At 42.6% G+C, this 24,411-nt stretch overlaps 1 protein-coding gene across 4 annotated transcripts in view; it reads right to left on the bottom strand.

The window, feature by feature from the left end:
- tenm3 (teneurin transmembrane protein 3) overlaps nt 1–24,411 on the bottom strand; it is a 1,130,593-nt gene that overhangs the window by 58,360 nt on the left and 1,047,822 nt on the right. For all 4 annotated transcript variants that reach the window (XM_078561809.1, XM_078561821.1, XM_078561828.1 and 1 more), the window contains 4 exons: nt 23,733–23,852; nt 15,779–16,040; nt 14,126–14,393; nt 8,421–8,564 (listed from right to left, as the gene is read on the bottom strand). In XM_078561809.1, coding sequence (XP_078417935.1) covers nt 8,421–8,564; nt 14,126–14,393; nt 15,779–16,040; nt 23,733–23,852 — 794 coding nt within the window. The remainder of the gene's footprint in view (nt 1–8,420; nt 8,565–14,125; nt 14,394–15,778; nt 16,041–23,732; nt 23,853–24,411) is intronic.

The following is a 24,411-nucleotide window of genomic DNA, read 5'->3' as shown; positions in this document are numbered from 1 at the left end:
GGGAGTTAGAAACTGTGTAAAACCCCTTGGGCTGCATGCTTGGCACAAAATTAATATTGTAAATAAATGGCGTAATTGTAATACGTCAGAGTGCCACATACTGTGTTGAAAGGAGCTGATCTGCCTTGCACCTCATGTAAAGTCAACTTTGAGCTGTTACATAATGTACTTTCATAAATTTTACAAATTAAGTATATTTTTAGGAAAAAATATTGTTATTGAGAAATATAAATGTGTATTTTCCCTTTGCTCTTCAACTTCCCCCTCTCTGCTCTTGGAGACTTGAGAGTTTGGTTTTTCTCCCTCCATACATCTTAGCATCTGGGTGGTGCATAGTTGCAAGTGCCCAACTTGAGATCCGAGCTGTGTTTTCAGGTTCAGCTAATTTAAATGTTCTGGGTGGGCACTGAGTGGAAACTACCGTTTTGTGTGGGGTTGTCATCTTTCATGATTTTTGTCTACTTGGCTAAAGAGGAATTTGAGGTTAATTTATAGGAAGATGTTGCCATTAAGTATTGGGGAGAGAAGCTATTGCAAGAGGCGCCAGGCTACGATCAAAAAGTTAAGAATCCTACTCAGCTGGACAAGAGTTGGCGAGACAAATATTGAGCAAAGCTTCGGGTTGTTCATCCATCTTCAAAATGCCTGCTTCAAAATGCTTAGCCTACTGTCCTTCGGAGAATATTTCCCTTTGCCTTGGCTTCACAGTTGCTGTTCTGTTCTGTGCAGTATTTGATCACTTCAATCTATATCTGTCCCTATAGTTACCAGCCCTGCTTCCATTCTGATAATTTGATCCAATTGCTTTTTAAAGTTAATTGTCTCAGCTTCAGATGATTTCACTGGGAATTTGTCCCACATATCGAAGACTCTGTAGGGGAATGAAAAATTTCTTTGACCTCTAGTTTCATTTGAGCGATTCTAATTTTAAACCTGAGCTCTGTGGTTTTGCTCTCGCAACCCGAGTCTAAATAGTCTGCTTAATTCTACATCAATCTACACCACAACCCCAACGCAATCAAAAACCAATGAAGGAGTCACTCACTGTTTGCGGGAACTTGTGCAACAATCGGTTGCTGCAATTCCTTACATAACAACGGTAACTGCACTTCAACAAGGTAATTTCTTGGCTGGGAAACCTTTTAGTAAATTATGAGGGCATGATAAGGCGCTACTTAAAGGTAAGTTCTTGCTTTCTTCGTATTCAGAGAAACCTGGGTTACATCCCTCTTCAAACTTTTCAAGAGTGCCACCCATGATGATCAGGCATGGATTGAAAGGGGATGCATTCAATAAAACCGGAAAAAAATACATGAACTGTCGCTTCTTGTCTGGAACATCATCATCTTCAAGTTCCTCTCCAAGTCCTACACCATTCGGACTTGGGCATGTATCACTTTTACTTTATTGTGCCTGCTTAAAAGTCCTGGAATTCGTTACTTAATGGGATTATGGGAATGCCATCAGCAAAAAATACTGCAGTAGTTCAAGATGGAGGCCCATGATCAACTTTGCAGGACAACCTGGTGCTTTTGGCCACATCTCAAGGAAATAGATAAAATGTTAACTGGTCCAGTGGTGCCCCTGGTGTTGTGGCCAATATTCCTCCCTCACTTGAAGGTAGCAAAAATAAAACCTTGATCAACAGGTGTCTTTGCTGTTTGTGGAAATTTCCCACAGGATTCCCACATTTTCCTACAAAAAGATCAATAGTTGTCCAAAAGGAATTCAGCATGAAGGACACTGATGTGATACGCTGTTATGTATAAACAATTTTTTCTTCTTTCATGGGATATGGGCATCTCTGGCAAGGCCTGCATTTGTTGTCCGTCCCTAATTGCCCTTGAACTGAGGGCAGATTCCCATCCCTGAACAGCATTAGTGAACTAGGTTTTTACAACAATTGATGAATGTTGGCATGTTCACCATTATTGAGATTAGCTTTATATTTATATTCCAGATTTATTAATTGAATTCAAATTCTACCAGCTGCCATGGTTGGATTTGAACTATGTTCCCAAAGCATTAGTCTGGGCCTCAGTGATATTACCACTATGCCACCATCGCCCCCAATTACAGTTACCAATTGATCTCTCATGGTATTGCTCATGCACAGAATGTAGTCTAATAAAAGCAGTCCTAAAAATTATAAATGAATTATTTAAAAACTTCTAAAAATTATAAATGAATTATTTCAGACAAAAATAACATTTATATTTGTTATGAGGAACTGGAGAAGCTACAAAATGCATTCAACATTGGTTTTTTTTAAATTTAGCGAGCAAATCTGACATAAGGAAAATGTTAGAAGCTATTATTAAAGATTATAACAGGGCTTTTAGATAAATTTAAGGTAATCAGACAGTCAACATGGCTTTGTAAAAGGAAAATCATGTTTAATCAATTTATTGGAGTTCTTTGAAGGAGTCACATGTGCTGTGGATGAAGGGGAACTGGTGGATGTACTGTACTTAGATTTCCAGAAGGCATTTGATTAAGGTGCCACATCAAAGATTATTGTGGAAATTAAAAGCTCATGGTGTAGGGGGTAACATACTGACATGGATAGAAGATTGGCTAGCTAACAGGAAACAGATTAGGTATAAATAGGTTATTTTCCAGTTGGCAGGATACAACAAGTGGTGTGCCACAGGGATCAGTGTTGGGGCCTCAACTTTTTACAACTTATATAAATGACTTGGATGAAGGGACTGAAGGCATGGTTGTTAAATTTGATGATGACACAAAGATAGGTAGGACAGTTAGTTGTGAAGAGGACACAAGGAGGCTATGAAGGGATAAAGGTAGGTTAAGTGAGTGGGCAAAGATCTGGCAAATGGGGTATAATTTGGGGAAAATGTGAAATTGTCCATTTTGGCAGGAAGAATGAAAAAAATGCATATTATTTAAATGGTGAGAGATTGCAGAGCTTTGAGATGCAGAGGGATTTGGGTGTCCCAGTGCTTGAATTGCAAAAGGTTAGTATGCAGGTACAGCAAGTAATTAGGAAAGCTAATAGAATGTTACCGTTTATTTCGAGGGGGATTAAATGTATGGAGGTAATGCTTCACTTAAACAGGGCATTAGTGAGACCACATCTGGAGTACTGTGTACCGTATTGGTCACCTTATTTAAGGAAGAATGTAAATGCGTTGGAAGCAGTTCAGAGGAAGTTTACTAGACTAATACCAGGATTGAGTGGGTTGTCTTATGAGGAAAAGGCTAGGCTTGTATCTGCTTAGAAGAACAAGAGGTGACTTGATTGAAACCTTTAAGATCCTGAGGGGTCTTGACAGGGTGGATGTGGAGGAGATGTTTCTTTTTGTGGGAGAATCTAGAACTAGGGGTCACTGTTTAAAAATAAGGGGTTGCCCATTTAGGACAGAGATTAGGAGAATTTTTTCTCTGAGGGTTGAGAGTCTTTGGAACTCTCTTCCTCAAAGGGGGAGGCGATGGCATAGTGGTATTGTCACTCGACTTAGTAGTCCAGAGACACAGGGTAATGCTCTGGGGACCCGCGTTCGAATTTGAATTCAATAAAAATCTGTGGTTGACTCTTAAATGGCTTAGTTGTATCAAACTGCTACTAAGTCACAAAAAAGGAATAAAATCAGATGGACCACCCAGCATCAACCTAGGCACCGGAAACAACAATGGCAATCTCAGCCCTGTTGACCCTGCAAAGTCCTCCTTACTAACATCTGGGGGCTAGTGCCAAAATTGGGAGAGCTGTCTCACAGGCTAGTTAAGCAACAGCCTGACATAGTCATACTCATGGAATCATACCTTTCAGATAATGTCCTAGACGCCACCATCCGTGGATATATCTTGTCCCACTGGCCCAGGACCCAGTCTGCGGCAGGTGGTGAGGGAACCAAGAGGGAAAAACATACCTCATCCTCACCAACCTGCCTGCCCCTGCTCCATCTGTCCATGACAGTATTGGTAGGAACGACAACCGCACAGTTTTTGTGGAGGTAAAGTCCCGCATTCACATTGACGATACCCTCCATTGTGTTGTTTAACACTACCACTGTGCTGAATGGGATAGATTTCGAACATAACTAGCAACTCAAGACTGGGCATTCATGAGGCGCTGTGGGCCATCAGCAGCTGCCGAATTGTACTCAAACACAACCTCATGGCCCAGCATAACCCCCACTCTACCATTACTATCAAGCCAGGGGATCAACCCTAGTTCAAGGAAGAGGGCATGCCAGGAGCAGCACCAGGCATACCTAAAAATAAGTTGTCAACCTGGTGAAGCTACAACACAGGACTACTTGCGTGCCAAACAGCATAAGCAGCAAGTGATAGACAGAGCTAAGTGATCACACAACCAAAGGATCAGATTAAGCTCTGCAGTCCTGCCATATCCAGTTCTGAATGGTGGTGGACAATTAAACAACTCACTGGAGGAGGAGGTTCCACAAATATTCCCATCCTTAATGATGGAAGAGCCCAGCACATCAGTGCAAATGATAAGGCTGAAGAATTTGCTACAATCTACAGCCAGATGTGCCGAGTGGATGATCCATCTCGGCCTCCTCCAGAGGTCCCCAGCATTACAGAAACCAGTCTTCAGCCAATTCGATTCACTCCATGTATGTGATATCAAGAAATGGCTGAAGGCACTGGGTACTGCAAAGGCCATGGGCCCTGACAATATTCTGGCAATAGTACTGAAGACCTGCACTACTAGCCAAGCTGTTCCAGTACAGCTACGACACTGGCATCTACCCGGCTTTGTGGAAAATTGCCCAGCTATGTCCTGTACACAAAAAGCAGGACAAATCCAACCTGGCCAATTAACACCCCATCAGCCTGCTCTCAATCATCAGTAATGTAATGTAAGGGGTCATTGACAGTGTTATCAAGCGGCACTTGCTTAGCAATAACCTGCTCACTGATGCCGAGTTTGGGTTCTGCCAGGGCCATTCAGTTCCTGGCCTCATTATAGCCTTGGTTCAAACATGGACAAAACAGCTGAACTCCCATGGTGAGGTGAGAGGCTACCTTGACATCAAAGCCGTATTTCACCGAGTGTGGCATCAAGGAGCCTTAGCAAAACTGAAGTCAATGGGAGTCAGGGGGAAACTCTCCGCTGGTTGGAGTCATAACTAGCACAAAGGAAGATGTTAGTGGTTGTTGGACACAGAAGTTGCTCAGGGTAGTGTCCTCGGCCCAACCATCTTCAGCTGCTTCACAATGACCTCCCTTCAATCAAAAGGTCAGAAGTGGGGATCTTGGCTGATGATTGCACAATGTTCAGCACCATTCACAACTCCTCAGATACTGAAGCAGTCCATGTCCAAGTGCAGCAAGACGTGGACAATATCAAGGCTTGCGCTGACAAATGGCAAGTAACATTTACACCACACAAGTGTCAGGCAATGACCACCTCCAACAAGAGAGAACCCAATCATCACCCCTTGATGTGTAATGGAATTACCATCACTGAATCCCCCATTATCAACATCCTGGGGGTTACCATTGACCAGAAACTGAACTGGACCAGCCATATAAATACTGTGGCTACAAGAGCAGGTCAGAAGCTAGGAATCCTGCAAAGAGTAACTCACCTCCTGACTCCCAAAAGCCTGTCCACCATCTAAAAGGCACAAGTCAGGAATACTCCCCACTTGCCTGGATGAGTGCAGCTCCCACAACACTCAAGCTTGACACCATCCAGGACAAAGCAGCCCGCTTGATTGGCGCCACATCCACAAACATTCACTCCCTCCACCACCGATGCACAGTAGCAGCAGTGTGTACCATCTACAAGATGCACTGCAGGAATTCACCAAGGCTTCTTCGACAGCACCTTCCAAACCCACGGCCACTACCATCTAGAAGGACAAGGGCAGTGGATAGATGGAATACCACCAACTGGAAGTTCCCCTCCAAGTCACTCACCATTCCCTCACTGTCGCTGGGTCAAAATCCTGGAACTCCCATCTAAACAGCACTGTGGGTGTACCTACACCACATGGACTGCAGCGGTTCAAGGAGGCAGCTCACCACCACCTTCCCAAGGGCAATTAAGGATGGGCAATAAATGCTGGCCCAGCCAGCGAAGGCCACATCCCATGAATGAATGAAAAAAACGGTGGTGGAAGCAGAGTCTTTGAATATTTTTAATGCAGAGGTAGATAGATTCTTGATTAACCAGGGGGTGAAAGGATTTCCGGAGTAGACGGGAAAGTGGAGTTGTGGTTACAGTCAGATCAGCCATGATCTTATTGAATGGCGGAGCAAGTTCGAGGGGCTGAGTGGCCTACTCCTGCTCCTAATTTGTATGTTCGTACGTATATTCGTATTAGTCATTATTTCACTAAGTTCATTATTTCATAAATTCTTTATTTAAATCAGGCAATAAATGCAGTAACTTAATATTATTAGATGCAGATAGTAATTTATTAATTATTAAATGTAGTTCTAAATGAATTAATTACAGTGAAATATGTAGATATTAAAATGAAGATTTGCTTTTCTGCAGGACGTCATGAAGTTTGAATACTTACAGTTTCCAGTATTTACAATGAAATTTCTCTGAGGTTTATAGAAATCTAATCATCTTTCTTCTGAGAAAAAAATCTAAAAATACATTTAGTTATTGATTTAGACTGTGAATTTAGTCCCTGAAGGTTGCTTTGCTTTCCTGCCTCAACTTAGTGAGTGACGGATGAAGTTGATGCAGAAGGGCCGTAAATGCCTGTTTACAACATTTCTCTGAGAATGTCACAAACATTTTGCCAAAGACCGTGACAACCCCTATGGAAATCTGGGGCCATTATGTCTTCCTATGAATGAATCAGTAATGAGGGCACAGACTTTGAAGTCAGTGTTGAACTGATGGCACTCCCTCCTGACCAGAAAAAAACTGCGCCCAGGAGCTAGCAATCTCTGTGGTGTCGATTTCCCCTTATTAGTTAGTTCATGCATCAAGTCAAGGGGATCTCCAGGTGGCCAGCAACAGTGATGTCAGCAAGCAGGCGAAACAGCCAGTCACATTGAAGTATTCTTGCAGGCAGCAAATCAGGAAGGAAAATGGACTGCCACCCTTTCTTTTAATTAAATTTTTACAGAGAGCAAAATAGGTGATTCTGGCATCTACATGGGATTCAGGTAGAAGCTGAAATATTATAAGCAAACTTAAAAAAAATGTTAATTTTAATCATAATGGATACATTTGCCATTGCTCAAATATAAAATTAGTTTTTCAAGGGCAGTAACACTGTCTAGCAGTAATTATGAACTTAGTACCTCATTAAAAATCCTGTTACAATCTTATTCAACAAGTTATACATTTTTCTAGGGTTTTTACAATGAGGTTAGTCGTACAAAAGGACAGGTTTTCATCAGTTCAGTGATTTCTACTTGATTACAGCTGGAGGAATCTTCAACGGTGTGGGGAAACGTAGAATTATTGACAGCATTTTCTCAATTTCCATCGCGAATTGTGAATGAGCGGATTCCAGAAGGAGCTGTCAGCTTCAAAGTTGAACAGCACTGAACGCTGACAGTTATGCTGCCTCAAATGTTGTCAATGTTGCAAATGTGTGGTTTGCATGAAACACTGCAAGGAAACTTGTGCTGACTCTCAAACCATGATCACACACAAATACAATTTACTATGTACCTTATTCCATTGGCGTGACACTACCACATATTATATGGTGGCAAACTGTACTGCATCATTTCTATTATTATGCATGGTAGGAGTAATATTATGAGGCTTCACTGGCGGGAATGGGGTCAGAAACAGGGCTGTAACATTATAGCATCAATTCTCAGACCCATACTTGGAGAACTGGGTGGGAACAGAACCCGCCATGCTTTCACGAGAAAGATGGATGCTGGGTTTTCGCAGGAACAGGAGGTGAAGAGAAATTCCGCCCACTCCATACAAGGGCAAGGCTGCTTGGAAAGCTTCATCAATTGAGTTTTCTGCAGCTCCCTCCTCCATAGAGCCCAGTGATTTGGAAGTCTGGAAGAAACCAGAATCCAGATCCTTGCCAAGAGTCCCACTGGCCCTTTCCATGGCAGATCTTGCCCGCACTGGTGCCAGCCAAAAAATAGTTAAATTAGATAACGTTGGGAACACCAGAAGTTGATGGAACACAGGTCGGGGTCACAGCTGTACTCCCATTCCACTCCCCTTATGTTAGTGCAGTGGGCCTGAGCATTTTTGGACCTTTTCAAATTAACTGTGGACCTTCCGTGACTCTGCTCAAGACAGAGGGAATTTCTCTCAGGTGTGATGCTCGAGGTCAGAAAGCTCTATCAGGTGGTAGGTGTATGGAGCTGCAGGTGTGACTGTGTGTCACAGTCAGGAACCCAAATAAGGAATGTGTGACATATATAGCCGCAGATAGACAGATAATCATTGTATGTCTTTCACCATCTGAATGACTTACCGTTTTGAACATCTAAAACGTGGTGTTTGTTCAGTGACCAGCCACCCATGTTTGAAGAATCCAATTCATACCCTTGCAGAACAGCTGTTCTCTTCTCCCAGAGGATGAGATCCAGACAGGACTCGTACTCATAACCAACAGAGACTGGACAAAGAGAAAACCATCATTAATTGACTGGTGGGCACGAACATTTTCTTGCAAAATTCATAAGGCTGAAAGACAAACAAGAAGCACTTTTGCACACAAAACATAGTAGAAATTTGGAACTTTCTCCTCCGAAAGGCTGTGGGCCTTAGGTCAATTGAAAACTTTCAAGGCTGTAGACAGATATTTGTTTGGAAATGGTATCAAAGAATTGTCGATCAAAGACCTGTAAACAGGGTTGAAATGCAAATGAGTCATGATCTAATTGAAAGGTAGAGAGGCCTCAAGGACTGAATGACCAACTTCTGTTCCTGGGATCCAACAAAGCAAAATCGGATTTAAGTTTCTCCTATCTGAGCATCAGCACATTTTTGGCGCTATGTTTCATGGAAAATCAAAAAGAAAATTTTTTCCTCAGTCTTTTTTCTGCCACTGAGCAGCCTTAGTTGGATAAATTATAATGGTGAAAATCGCCTACAATTCTGTAGGTTTCTTTGTGCTGTACTGTTAATGTGGGATTTGGCAAAAATACATTTTTTACTTTTCAAAAGTAAATACTTAACTGCTTCTTTCTTTCCACAGGGCCATAGATGCCTACAACATAGAAGGAGACCATAAGGCATCTTGTGCCTGTGCTGTTAGGATTTTCTCCTTCCAGCAGAGAAGGTTAAGTGGAGATTTGATAAAGGTACTCAATATCATGGAGGGGTTTTGATAGGGTAAATAAGGAGAAACTGTTTCCAGTGGCAGAAGGGTCAGAAACCAGATGACAGAGTTAAGATAACTGGTAAAAGAACCAGAGGCCAGATGAAGAGATTATTTATTTATTTTTTTACACAGAGTGCTGTTATGATCTGGAATGCACAGCCTGAAAGAGTGGTGGAAGCTTTATTATTTATTATTTGAAGGTGAAATAATAACCTTCAAAAGGAAATTGGATAAATGCTTGAAGAGGAATGTATTGCCAAACTTTGGGGACTACTTGGGTTGCTCTATCAAAGAGCTGATTCTGGCATGAAGGGCCGAATGGCTTCTTTGTGTATTTAGCATTCTATGATTCTAAAAACTCTCTGCATAAAGAAACTTCATTTAAGCCCTCTCTTCAATCTTTTAGAGGCACTCTTAACTTGATGGTTCCTTCACATTGACCAAAAGTTGGGCCCATTAAGGATTCAAAGGAAAATCTTCATGTAGAAAGAGGGCATGGCTAAAGAGTTAAATGATTACTTTGCATCCAACGCACAAAGGAAGCAGATAATATGAATGTTACACTTAAAGATGAGTGGGAAGCTATGGGTAAGATAGTAAAAGATGGAGAAAATGCACTAAAAAGATCATTACTGAAAATTGGTAAGTCAGCTTGTCAAGGTGAAATGCATCCTAGGGGTTGTTGCAAGAAGCAAAGGTAGAAGTAGCAGAGTCTTTATTCAGAATTCATCAGTCCAACGTGGTACAGGACTACCACTGGAGAACTGGAGGAGTGCTAATGTCATACCACTAGTCAAGAATGAGGAAAAAGATATACCAGGAAATTACAGATCAGTCAGCCTAACATTGGTGGTGGGGAAGTTATTGGAAACGATTATCACAGGGGAAATAAGCTTTCATTTGGAATGGAATTGATTAGTCAAAGGTAGTCAGCATGCATTTGTTAAAGGCAAATCAAGCCTGATTAACTTGATTGAATTCTTTAATCAGATAACAGAGAAGGTTGATCAAGGTAATGCTGTAGATAATATTATATACAGACCTTCAATAGAAAAATGCCACATAGCAATCTTAAAAGCCCATGGAATTATGCTGAAAGTGGTGGTATGGATGCAAAATTGATTCTTTGACAGGAAACAAGGGGGCAGGTTTACAGTGGTGTTCCCGACGGGTCAGTTTTGTGTCCATTACTCTTCAATTTTTATAAACAACTTAGATTCTGGTGTGGGGAGCAGCATTATAAAATTTTCAGATGATATGAACGTTAACAGAGCAGTAAGTGGTGATTAGGATTGTTATAGGCTTCAGGATGAGATAGACAGGATGGTGAAGTGAGCAGAAGAGTGGCAGATGGGGTTCAATATGGAGTGTGTGAAGTGATGAATTTTGGAGAGACTAATATAGAAAGACAATGTACAATAAATGATTCCACTTATTGCAGGGCAAGTTGGTATGGTGTTTTCAAAACAACATGTGGGTTTCTTGGGTTTATAAATAGAGGAATAGCATATAAAAACAAAGAGATCATGTTAGAACTTCATAAATCATTGGTTAGGCCTCAGCTGGAGTATTGTGAATAAGCTGGGCACCATTCTTCAGGAAAGATGTAAAGGCTTTAGAGAATGTATAGAGGAGGTTTACCAGGATGTTACCGGGGAAGAGGGGCTTCAATTACCACGAAACGTTGGAAAGGTTAGGACCATTTGCCTTGGAACAGAAAAGATTAAGACGTGATCTAATAGATGTTTCCAAAATGATGAGGGGTTTTGCTGGAGAAATTATTCTCCCTGGTGATTGGGTCAATAACTAATGGACATAGATTGAAAATCATTGGCAAAATATCAAGAGGGAAGATGAGATGGCATTTTTGCGTTCAGAGAGTGATCTGGAACGCTATGCCTGAAGAAATGCTGGAACCGGATTCCATAATTAATTTTAAAAGAGTTGAACAGGTACTTGAGGATGAGGAACTCACAGGGTTACGGGAAAAACGTGGGCATGTGGGACTAAGCACGGCTACACTTTCAAAGAGTCACCACATGCATGATCTTTCCTGCTGTAAGTTTCTATGATTCTATATCTAAATCTGGTTGGATTTTAAAGTCTCAACTGAATCTTCTCTTCACTTTTTATGCTGCAGTAGAAATAGTCTAACTATTTTGTTTTTATTTATTTGTCCACGGGATGCAGGCACCACTGGCGAGGTCGGCATTTGTTGCCCATCCCTGATAGCCCTTGAGCTTGGCCATTACAGAGGGAAGTTAGGAGTTAATGACATTGCTGTGGATCTGGAGTCATATGTAGGCCAGACTGGGTAAGGATGGCAGATTTCCTTCCCTGAATAGGTTTTCATGACAATCGCTGATTGTCATCTCCCCACTGAAGTTATCTGAAATCACTCATAACAATAACTTACACACAGCAACTCTCATGGTGTTTGAGGATAAAGGCATGGCAAACGAGCAGGAAATGAGCTTTGTCAGTTATTAAATCACAATGAACCCACTTCCTATTTCATCAAGAACTGGAAACCATTAGTGGTCGGTGATGTCCAATGTCTTTAATAATACAACAAAGATACAGTGAACCAATTTCTGACCTTTACATCCTACAACAATGCCGGCAGTGGGGTTTAACTGAACATTTGCTGTGGCTGGTAGTGCGATGCCAAGGAAAAGGGAAAGCCCTGTGACACGAGTGCTAAAAAGTGCCAGAAAACACCACAGCACAAACTCTGAGAAAATAGAATTTTTTTTGTACAATTGTGAGAGTTCTTTTACAGTGAAAAGCTGGAGCTTGCGTTTGTCTATGGAATCTCTATATTTTCTTGCACTCTGTAGTTTAAAACCTTTAATTTGAAAAGGCTTACTCGGTTTAAAAATATAAATATTCCCTTAGAGATCCTGTGCACTCAATTCTTGTAGTTCATGCCATTAATTAACATGTGATAAAATCAACCTTTTTGCTTAGAATTAGGTATTGCTGCAGGGATCTGGGGATACTGATAAAAATGTCTAGTTTGATCTCCCCTGACAGTGCTGAGTGGAACTGAACCACACACACCAATCTATGCTGACTTAGTAGGATTGTGCCAAGTGCACGTGGTGGTGAGGGAAAAATCAGCTGCAGTTAAAATGCTGGGTCCAGTATGAGACACCATTGAGATAGTTTGGTAGAGATTCAATAAGATTACATCAGGGGCTGAAAGGCTTAAGTCATGAAGTTTATAGGAGAGATTAGAGAAATGGAGGGGGGCTTGTTTCATCAAAGAAGGCTAAGAAGAGAACTGATCAAGGTGTTCAAAATTGTGAGAAGTTTTGGTGATGTGAATAGGGAAAAGTCCTTTTCACTGCTCAGTAAGTTTGTAACGAGAGGACACCAATTTTAGATCATTATCAAAAGAGCAAAGGGAAAGGTTGGGAGAATTTTCTTTAAGCAGTAAGCAGTATGTTGTTAGCCTGTGGAATGTTGCCTCAGGAAAAATGGTGAAGTAGAAGCCACACTAGCTTTTTAAAAAAAAACTGGAAGTGTGTTAAAAAATAAAAACTGAGATGGGATGAAGTGGGTCATCCTTTCAGTCACAATGGACCAAATGGCTTCCTTCTCTGCTGTAATTTTTTAAGATTATAGACTCTTGGCTTCCCATTGGGTTGCATCTTCCGGTCAGTGAGCGGAGGGGGCCCGCTTGCCAATGTGTAAAATGATGCGGGGTGATGTCAGGCATGTGTCCCGATGTCACCCCACGTCACTTAGATATTCAGTTTGGCGGGTGCGCAGCCAATTTGGCTGCGCGCCCACTGAACTGTCAAAAGGCCTATTAAGACCATTAAAAAAGCAATTAACATGATTAATAGACCAATAGACCTGCCCATCCAACCTTAAGGTTGGCAGGCAGGCAAAAAGTCCAGGAGGATTTCAACAAAAACATGAAACCTCATCCAAGGGGGGGATGAGGTTTCATGAGGGCATTAAATTTTTTGTGAAATGTTTAAATATAAGAAATTGACATGTTCCAGCTCATGTGAGGGGACATGTCAAGAAAATTTTTTCTACCCTTCAAAATTTTTTTTACGACTTCCACCGATCTCCCTGAGGTGGCGCTTTGCCTCAGGGAGATCTGTGTGCTCTTTTGCGTGCAAGTGCGAAAGAGCACAATCCCGGCTCAGGGAATCCTTCCCTGCCCGCACAGGAATCGTACAGTGCTTCTGAGCGGACATCACGCTGGGCGGGCCTTAATTGGCCCGCCCATGTAAAATGGCGTTGCGCCCGATTGGGATCAGGAACCCGCCTGTCCCCGCCCATCCCCCCGACGGGGAGGGGGAATGCTACCCATTGTTATGGAACTGATCTCTACTGAAAGTTCATGAGCATTGATAGGAGGTGAGGGTAGCATTTGGAACTGAAGTAGTAAATGCTGGAAATACTCAGAAGGTCTGTCAGCCTCTGTGGAGAGTGAAACAGAATTAACGATTCAGATCAATGGCCTTTCATCATCTGTTCTAATGAAAGGTTGCAGACCTGAAATGTTAACGCTACTTTCCTCTCCACAGATGCTGCCGGATGTGCTGATTATTACTAGCAATTTCTACTTTTAATTCAGATTTCCAGCATCCACAGTATCTTGTTTTTGTATTGTGTGAGGGCAGTATTGGGTTTACTTGGACTGTTCACCACAGTTGGTAATTTGCCATCAATCCCTGGCAACAGAGCTAAAATCAAGAACGATGATTTGATGAGGTGCTTGGTGTGGCTGGGTCCAATGCTATTTGTTTGTAGCTTCAGGTGCAGAGAAGAGAAAGCTGGAGATGCACAATAAGCAAATACACCAAGGCAAAGTTCTCTTTTCAACTTACCGACTGCCTCAGACAAGCCAAAGACCTTTTGATTGTAGGCATCAGTTTTGTCCCATATGAAGGTGTACGACAGGTTTGGCGACGCTGGGAACCATTTCTGGAACAGTCGGCCCACCACAGCCACCATCAGGTGAACCTTCATCAAGTTGAACGGTACAGTGCTCTGGGTCATTGTGATTTTTAGAACTGGCTTATAGCCAGGAGCACGTGAACTCAGGTAGGCTAGCTTCAGGTCAGTGCCAGGAATCTCTGTCTCTTCATGAAGCACCTGGAGGGTATATCGGAGAGAGAGAGAGAGAGAGAGAGAGACTTTGTTTACAGCAGAAGTAAAGGCCATGACAATGCATACAATCACTGGGGAGATCTTAAGACCAAAACAAAAAAAAAAAAAATCACATTTCATTTCAACTGTGATTTCTCCTGGGCAGGTATTACCAGCACTCCATTAGACAGCACAGATGGAACCATCAATATGGAACGGGAAATTTGATTGAAGAATGTACTTATGTCTGTACACAGTGCCACAAAGTTTATATTAGCACAGACCCCAGGTGTGTGAGCGTGAATCTTGTAATAAAACAATGTCATAATGCTGAGGTGACGGGGTGATGCCCCATGTTGGAAAATCAATGCCTGGCAAGGCATAAGAGCGGAATTTCCCCAATCTCCATCTGAAAGAAGATGGTGAGAGCAAGTTCCTCCCACCTATGGAGTTGCTGAGACAAAGAAGGGATAACAGCAGCAAGGGAAAAAGTGACCTGATAGTTACAATGTTTTACAGACTAGGAATCTCCCCAGTTTCATTGCTGGTTTGCGAATGAGTTAGCTGTTTCAACTGGGCAGGGTGTTTCCACTTGTTTGGGGAATCCAGAACTAAGGAAAATAAATATAAATAGCCACTATTAAATCTAATAAAGAATTCAGGAGTAATTTCTTTAACCGAGAGTGGTGAGAATGCGGGACTTGGTACCTTGAGGTGAATCGCTTAGCTGCATCTAAGGGGAAGCTTGGTGAGTATATGAGGAAGGAAGGAATAGAAGGATAAGGAGATAGGGTGAGATGAAGTAGGATGGGCGGATGCTCATGTGGAGCACAAACACTGGCATAAACCAGTTGGGCTGATCTGTTAGATATGGTAAACTCCATGTAACATAGTTCTATGTAAACAATTAGGTGTGAAACCAGCTGCATGTTTTTCATTCTCTGTTTTTTTACTCTCTCCAGTAGCTGGTACTGCTAGTGGTGATGGGAGGGGCAGGAGGCACAAGATTGCACTATTGGGAGCACAGCATGGGTTTCAATGGCTTTTCCTCCCAGTCTTTTCACTGTTTGTATGACCCCCCCATGTGCAGCTGGTGGGTGAGGACGGGATCAGAGACAGCTGCAATGACTCCCACATTTGAACAGTCTGCTGGACATGGTGACGTGTGAACATTACCTTACAATCGGGTGAGGGGTCAGACAACAGCCGTCAAGTGTGCAAGTGCCTCGAGGGGCGCAAATGAACAGAATGGAGAAAAGGGGAAAAACACCGCGTGATGGTCTCAAAGAGGTTGCTGGAAAGCACTGACCAATGCTCTAAATATTTGACTTTTCTTGTGGTTTTCATTAGTTGCTGTACATGAGGAGAATGTGGGGCAGGGAGCCATCTACCTGTGTCTCAGGAATAATGGGGCTCTCCGAAGGAGATGACCGGAAAAAGGTGGACAGAGGAGAAGCCAAGATGATGGGATTCGGCCGCACGAATCCGCTCAGATCGCAGCTGGGAATCTCATTCTCTTCCTTCTTCATGACCATGGTATCCATTACGTAAAAAACATTCCAGGGAATCCACACGGTGTGGTGCTGGGTGATGAATGGGACGCGTTCGAAGCACAGAGTGAGGGAGGCCCCGCCATTTGCCACCAAGTCAAACCTTGATTAAAAGAAGAATCATAGAAGGAAGATCAATATCACTCAAGGCATCAAAGTACATTATAGAGCTGGGCTTTATCTTTAGTATTACTGAGCACGACACCCTGTGCCACTCAATCATATTAAAATCATTCACAATTGTTACTGTGGCTGCTACAACACTACAACTGAATAGAAAGTGGTGATTTTCCTTTTGAGAGAATAATTTCAGGCCTGCCAGCAAGAAAATACAATTTACAGAAACTATTCATGTAATTACACTACTGATGACAACAGGTAGCCGTGAAGAAATTGGGCCTAATGTAATCATTGTTTGGAAATTGTGGAATTGTTCAGTCCACCAATGTATTGCTTGGTCCGGAGCTGGACCATGGAGATCAAGAAGGCTCAAGATTCCTTTCCTGGCTTCCATTGAGTTTAGCAACAACAGCAGCATGGTAATTAGGTAGCTACAAAGGGCCTCAGCACCTGTAGGTTGGCAGAGAGGGCTGTGTGGGGTTATTGGTTAAAGTTCCTAGCCACTCCTGCTTTAAAGTGAGCATCTAGTGAGGACAGTATTGGGCTCAGAAGGTGATTCTTCCCGTGGTCAAAAGCCTGCCAACACATACCGTCTCAGCTCTCACATGCACGGTGGCTGCCCTGCTGGGCATTGTACATAAAGAAGTTAAGCACCTGGAAAACCCATACCCGTATAAGTAATGCTGTGATAAAAGAAATGGCGAGAAGCCTGAAGGGAGGGAAATGATTTTGCACTGGGTAAAGAATTAGAACACCATATTGTTCTTTGTCTCCCTTTCGATCTTTTAGGTTAACTTGAACGCTTTTTAATAAACAGAACAATCATACTTCATAAAATTAATAATGCCTGTCCTACAACTTTAGATACCCGATGCCTGAAATCATCCTGGCTGCTTATCTTATTGTCTCAGAAGGGCAGTACAATAGCCTATATTTATATAGAGCCTCTAATCCAATAAAACACCCCAAGGTGCATCAGAGGGGCATTATTAAACAAGACATGACATCGAGCCGCGTAAGGATATATTAGGGAAGATGGCCTAAAGCTTGGTTAAAGAGGTAGATTTTAAGGAGCATCTTAAAGAAAGAAAGAGAAGTAGAGAGGCAAAAAGGTTTGGAGAGGGAATTCCAAAGCTTAGGCCCTAGGTAGCTGAAGGCTCAGTCACCAATGGCAGTGTGATTAAAATTGAGATGCTCAAGAGGCCAGAATTAAAGGAGCACAGATATGTCGGAGGGTTGTAATGTTAGACAAGGTTACAGAAATAGGTCATGGAGGGAAAGCAAAGATGAGAATTTTTAAATCAAGATATTGCTTAATTGGGAGCCAATGTAGGTTAGCAAGTACAGGGGTGATAACTGAATGGGTAAAAGTCAGGTGATCGCAAGTTGACAGAGAGTGGAACATAGGAAATCAGCCAGCAGTGCTTTAGAATAAACAAATGTAGAGATATCGAAAGCATGAATGAGGTTTCAACAGCAGATGAATCATAGCCTTCCTGTAATGATGGACAGCTCAAGTAACTTCCTCTAGTGTAACACTGGTATCTTTCACTTAAGTTGCAATGTCACATCTCTGGTCACCTCTTTTTGTCTTCTGCCTTTATGATGTCAATTAATTGCCTGAGGCTTACAAACCAAAAATTCAACATGAGACCAGAGTAGGTGTCAGAGTAGGCATTGGCATCACCTTTTATTCTATTCCTTGTGCGCAAAGTTCCCATATGGGAATATAAGATCACAGAATATGGGAATATGGGATCACCCTGCAATCTTAACAACTAAAACATAATAGGAAATCTTTGTTTTAAACACCTATTACTGCTACAGTGCTTTTTCCTTATTTGTTTTATCAGACCCAAGATTCTCAACAGCACCTCCCATCCTTGTGGCCTTTGTCACCAAGAAGGACAAGAACTTGGGAACACCATCACCTCCGAGTTCTCTTCGAACTCACAGTGGTTGGACATATTTGAATGTTCCGTCATCATCACTGGGTCAAAATCATGGAATTTCCTACCCACACCATTACGAGTGAACCTTCAATTCAAGGAATGCAGTGATTCAAGTAGAAGATTTACTACCACCTTCCCGGAATAATGAATGCAGCTTTGTGAGCTTCGTTCAGTAGCTCCAGAGTTTGCCCTGTCTCCTTAGGGTCAATAAATAGCAGCGTAAACTCATTGTGCCATCAGGGGAAGTTCTTCAATCTGATTTTCTCCCTTTTCCAGATGGCCACTACATATTTGTTTGGCCACAGAGTGCTGTGCACCTGGATCTCTCTCCCACCCTCCAGAAAACCCTGTCCCTGGGGAAGTCCGGGTGAGCATGCCAGTGAATCGGGAGACATCTTTTTGTTAGGACTGTCTGATCCTTTGTCCTAATTTGTACTTCAGTTACACAAGATGCAAGTGAAATAGGATCAATATTTTGACGTGAAAAGGGAATGTTGCAAATGCTGGAAATCAGAAATCAAAACAAAGCAAATTTACATTTCAGACGGGGACTCTGTTAGAGCTCAGACCAGGTTTCCACATGAAGCCTTAACCTTACTTGTTTCTATTCAGAGGCGGATGGGCATTTTACTGTGGGTTCAGCACAATTAAAGCACTATCTGTAAGGATGAAGGCTACAAATTAGATCAAATAAATTGTGCTTGAAGACGATTCAAGAATTTGGTGGGGCAAGCATGATGGGCTATTTCCTCTGGTGGCAGAGTTCAGGACAAGGGGTCAGAGCTTTAAAATTAGAATTAAGTGATCCAGGAGGTGCTTCTTCACCCAAAAAGCAGTGGAAATCTTGAACTCTCTCCCTCGAAAAGCTGTTGAGGTTAGGTCAATTAAAAAGTTCAGAACTGAGATAGATTTTCTTTAGGAAAAGGTATTAAAAGATAGGGAGCAAAAGTAGGTAAATAGCGTTAAGGTAAACCATAATCTATCTGAAGGGCAGAACAGGCTCCAGGGGGCCAGTGTTGATGTGTGTGATTGCTTAATTATGGGACATTGCATCAGTGGCCTGAAGGGGGACATGTTTTGATCATTGCAAAAGAGAAATGGCTGCAGACAGCACTGAAAAGTTAAATAATCGTTTCAGTGGCAGAGGCATAAAGAAAAGCCATAAATGCTAGAACGGAACAATCGTGCTAATATAATTACTATTCTTGTTACTATTTGAGTGGGTGGTTGAAGTGCCTTTAATCACAAGATTACCTCACCAGAAATATCAGCCAGTCATTTGGTAGGAGAGAACTTGAATGTTGCTGAAAAGAGAGACATGTTGCCGAAGCTTTTCATCTTGCACTCATCAGAACAAATGCAAGAGTGCCAAATTTCAAACAATCACAACAATTTATACGACAGGAGAAAAGGGTCGCGATTGGGTTGACAAGTCAACTCTGATTGGCTGAGGCGTTGCCATGGAGAAGGCAACAGGAAAAACAAAACAATCAAACACTACATTTATAAAACTCTAATAGTATTTCAGATATTGTGATTTCACAGAATCACAGAATTTTAACAGCACAGAAGGAAGCCATTTGGCCCATCGTGTCTGCACTGGCTCTCCAAATGAGCATTGTGACTTAGTGCCAATGCCCTGCACATTTCTAATAATCAAATAATCATCCAATGCCCTTTTGAATACCTCGATTGAACCTGCCTCCACCACACTTCCAGGCTGTGCATTCCAGACCCGAATCGCTCATCATGTGAAAAAGATTTTTCTCACGTTACATTTAATGATAACATATCAAGCTCAACATGATCCATGTTTTATACTTGGAATATATACAGTTCCCTGTGTTCTTCAATATCAGCTGATCTTCGTCTTTCAGATGCTGACTGGCTTACGACTTTTAAATTAATCATTCCTCTTTTTACTGAAGAATTTAGAAAATAACGTTGAAATAATAAAACATAGTCAGTGATTTAAATCTGTTTTGAGCTACTAAAAGGAGTAAGTGCTATTAATTTATTCTTTTGGTCTAATTTTACACAATGGTGCAACTTAAACACTTACATTTGGGCTAATATCCAATTTTAACAACTGAGAAAATTGATCTTTCTTATACATTCATGGGATGTGGGCTTCACTGGCTGGGCCAGCATATATTGCCCTTCCCTAATTGCCCTTGAGAAGGTGGTGGTGAGCTGCCTTCTTGAACCGCTGCAGTCCATGTGGTGTAGGTACACCCACAGTGCTGTTAGGAAGGGAGTTCCAGGGTTTTGACCAAGCGCCAATGAAGGAATGGCGATATATTTCCAAGTCAGGATGTTGTGTGGCTTGGAGGGGAACTTCCAGGTGGTGGTGTTCCCATCTATCTGCTGCCCTTGTCATTCTAGATGGTAGTGGTCGTGGTTTTGGAAGGTGCTGTCGATGGAGCCTTGGCAAATTCCTGCAGTGCATCTTGTAGATGGTACATGCTGCTGCTACTATGCATCAGTGGTGGAGGGAGTGAATGTTTGTAGATGTGGTGCCAGTCAAGCGGGCTGCTTTGTCCAGGGCGGAGTCAAGCTTCTTGAGTGTTGTGGGAGCCGCAATCATCCAGGCAAGTGCCTGACTTGTGCCTTATAGGTGGTGGACAGGCTCTGGGGAGTCAGGAGTCAACTTATGATCATACTCATCGCATGATTCCTAGCCTCTGACCTGCTCTTCTAGCCATAGTATTTATATGGCTGGTCCAGTTCAGTTTCTGATCAATGGTAACCCCCAGGATGTTGATAGTGGGGGATTCAGTGATGGTAATGCTATTGAACATCAAGGGACGATGGTTGGATTCTCTCTTGTTGGAGGTGGCCATTGCCTGACACTTGTGCGGTGTGAATGTTACTTGCCACTTGGCAGCCCAAGCCTGGATATTGTCCAGGTCTTGCTGCATTTGGACATGGACTGCTTCAGTATCTGAGGAGTTGCGAATGGTGCTGAAAATTGTGCAATCATCAGTGAACATCCCCACTTCTGAACTTATGATGGAAGGAAGGTCACTGATGAAGCAACTGAAGGTGGTTGGGCCGAGGACACTACCCTGAAGAACTCCTGCAGTGATGTCCTGAAGCTGAGATGACTGACCTCCAACAACCACAACCATCTTCCTTTGTGCTAGCTATGACTTCAAACAGTGGAGAATTATCCCCCTGATTCCCACTGACCCCAGTTTTGCTAGGGCTCCTCGATGCCACACTCTGTCAAATGCGGCCTTGACGTCAAGGCCAGTCACTCTCACCTCACCTCGAGAGTTCAGCTCTTTTGTCCATGTTTGAACCAAGGCTGTAATGAGGTCAGCTGCTGAGTGGCCCTGGCAGAATCAAAATTGGGCGTCAGTGGGCAGGTTATAGCTAAGCAAGAGCTGCTTGATAGCACTGTTCATGACCCCTACCATTACTTTACTGATGATGGAGAGTAGACTGATGGGATGGTAATTGGCCGGGTTGGGTCTCTCCTGCTTTTTGTGTACCAGACATACCTGGACAATTTTCCAGATAGCCGGGTAGATGCCAGTCTTGTAGCTGTACTGGAACAGCTTGGCTAGGGGCGAGGCAAGTTCTGGAGTACAAGTCTTCAGTACTATTGTTGGAATATTGTCTGGGCCCATAGCCTTTGCAGTATCCAGTGCCTTCAGCAGTTTCTTGGTATCACGTGGAGTGAATCAAATTGGCTGAAGACTGGCATCTATGATGCTGGGGACCTCTGGAAGAGGCCAAGATGGGTCATCCATTTGACACTTCTGGTTGAAGATTGTAGCAAATGCTTCAGCCTTGTCTTTTGCACTGATGTGCTGGGCTCCCCCTACATTGAGGATGGGATAGGGATATTTGTGGAGCCTCCTCCTCCTCCAGTGAGTTGTTTAATTGCCCACCACCATTCACCACTGGATGTGGCAGGACTACAGAGCTTAGATCTGATCTGTTGGTTGTGGAATCGCTTAGCTCTATCACTTATTGCTTATGCTGTTTGGAACGCAAGTAGTCCTGTGTTGTAGCTTCATCATTTTTAGGTATGCCTGGTGCTGCTCCTGCCATGTCCCCCTGCACCCTTCATTGAACTAGGGTTGATCCCCTGGCTTACTGGTAATGGTAGAGTGGCAGGGCCATGAGGTTACAGATTGTGGCTGAGTACAGTTCCACTGCTTCTCATGGTTGCCCAGTCTTGTGTTGCTAGATTTGTTCAAAATCTATCCCATTTAGCATGTTGGTGGTGCCACACAGCATGATGGAACGTATGCCCAATGTGAAGATTCGACTTTGTCTCCATGAGTACTGTGCGGTGGTCACCCCTATTGATACGTCATGGACAGATGCATCTGCGGCAGGCAGGTTGGTGAGGATGAGGTAAAGTATGTTTTTCCCTCTTGTCGGTTCCCTCACCAACTGCCACAGACCCAGTCTAGCAGCTATGTCCTTTCGGGCTTGGCCAGTTTGGACTTTACTGGTGCTACTGAGCCTCTCTTGGTGAATGACATTGAAATAACCCAACCCAGGGTACATTCTGCACCCTTGCCACCCTCAGTGCTTCCTCCAAGTGGTGTTCAACATGGAAGAGCACTGATTCATCAGCTGAGCGGGGACCATACATGTTAAGTGTTTAATTCAAAGTCCTGTCAGACTTGCTGCCGTGAATAGGTATGTCATGAATCGTTAGCAGGTACAGCATGTGACTAGGAAGGCAAATTGAATTTTCATTTTTATTGCAAGGGGAATGAGATATAAAAGTAAGGATGTTTTACTGCAGCTGTATGGAGAGACCACATCTAGAATACTGTGTACAGTTTTGGTCTCCTTATTTGGAAGAGGATATAATTACATTAGAAGCAGTTCAGAGGTTTATGTGACTCATTCCAGGCATTAAGGTCTTATCTTATGATGAAAGGTTGAGAAGGTTGGGCCACACCCATTGGAGTTTAGGAGAATGAGAAGTGACCTTATTGAAACATACAAGATCCTGAGGGCACTTGATAGGGTGGATATGGAAGGATGTTTCCTCTTGTGGTGGAGACAAGAACCAGGGGGCACACTTGAAAAATAAGAAGTCTCCCCTTATAAGACGGAGATGAGAATTTTTTTCTCTCAGGGGGTTATTTGTCTGTTGAATTTGCTTACCCAGAATGCAGTGGAGGCTGGGTCATTGATTTTATTCAAGGCTGAGTTAGACAGATTTCTGATGGACAAGGGAATCAAAGGGTTATGGAGGGCAGACAAGAAAGTGCAGTTGAGACCACAATCGGATCAGCCATGATCTTATTGAATAGCAGAGCAGGTTCGAGGGGCCAGATGGCCTAATCCTGCTCCTAAGTTCTATGTTTCTATGAAACAGGACAATGCAGAGGCGGAATTTCAATAGGTTTCTTCGGCAATAGACTGTATGTACACTGTAAGCTGATTTCCATATTCTCTGTGGGGCAGTAACACTCTGAAAATCACAATCACAGCATTGAACTCACTATCCTGTTCCCATTCCGAGATGAAACACTTGTCCAAGCCACCATCCAAATATCATTTGGTGGAGTCACGCAATTGCAAACAGGATAACTGAACTCGAAGCGCACCTGGATCATGGAACAACTACAAACGGGTATTTGAATACAAAACATGTTGCTATTCTACTTAGGTGCGATACCTGATTACCGCCTCATGGAGTTAAATCACGCGCAAGCTGCACTTTATTTCTACCAGCAAAAACTCACATTCCATCCTGGCGTGTGATGGTGTAGCCATATTGTGGGTAATGTAGAAAGGACACGTTTACTCCAATGAGGGGTGTTCCGTCTGCAGTCAGCACTTGCCCTCTGATAACGGAGCTCAGGCTGTGGGGGGTATGTCAGGGAAGAGAGAAAAAGAGGGGAATCAAACACCTTTTGAAGGAATTGTTCGTGCACCGAAATGTTCTGTCTGAAAACATGTTCTAGATGAAAACCCCATCAAAACAAATATGATCAAATAATACCAGCAAAGACATTCCAAAATAATTCATCTTCATAAAACACTAATATTATTTCAGATATTGTGATTTAATGCAGGCATTCCCCTGGCAACTTGTCAAGCTCAGCATGATCCATGTTTTATAGTTGGAATATATACAGCTCCATTTCCCTGTGTTCTTTAATTTCATATGTTATATTTCAACTTAGCATGTAAATAAATAATGAATTGATTATTAAAACTTCTTGGAATTTACAAATGGGGTTGGTTGCGGGGGAGGGGTAGGTAGTTGATAGGAAATAGGAAACAGTCATTATACAAGCTTTAATTAAATTCAGTGGCTAAACTGCATCAGGGCAATTTAAATAACTGGAGGTTCCTAGACTCTGCTGTACATCAAGAGCTTGTGCTCTGTGAATGCACCTGCTAGTTTTGTTCACACTT

Source organism: Cetorhinus maximus, chromosome 2 (assembly GCF_964194155.1).
Source record: "Cetorhinus maximus chromosome 2, sCetMax3.hap1.1, whole genome shotgun sequence".
NCBI lineage: Eukaryota > Metazoa > Chordata > Chondrichthyes > Lamniformes > Cetorhinidae > Cetorhinus > Cetorhinus maximus.
This window is presented reverse-complemented; position numbering and strand designations above follow the sequence as displayed.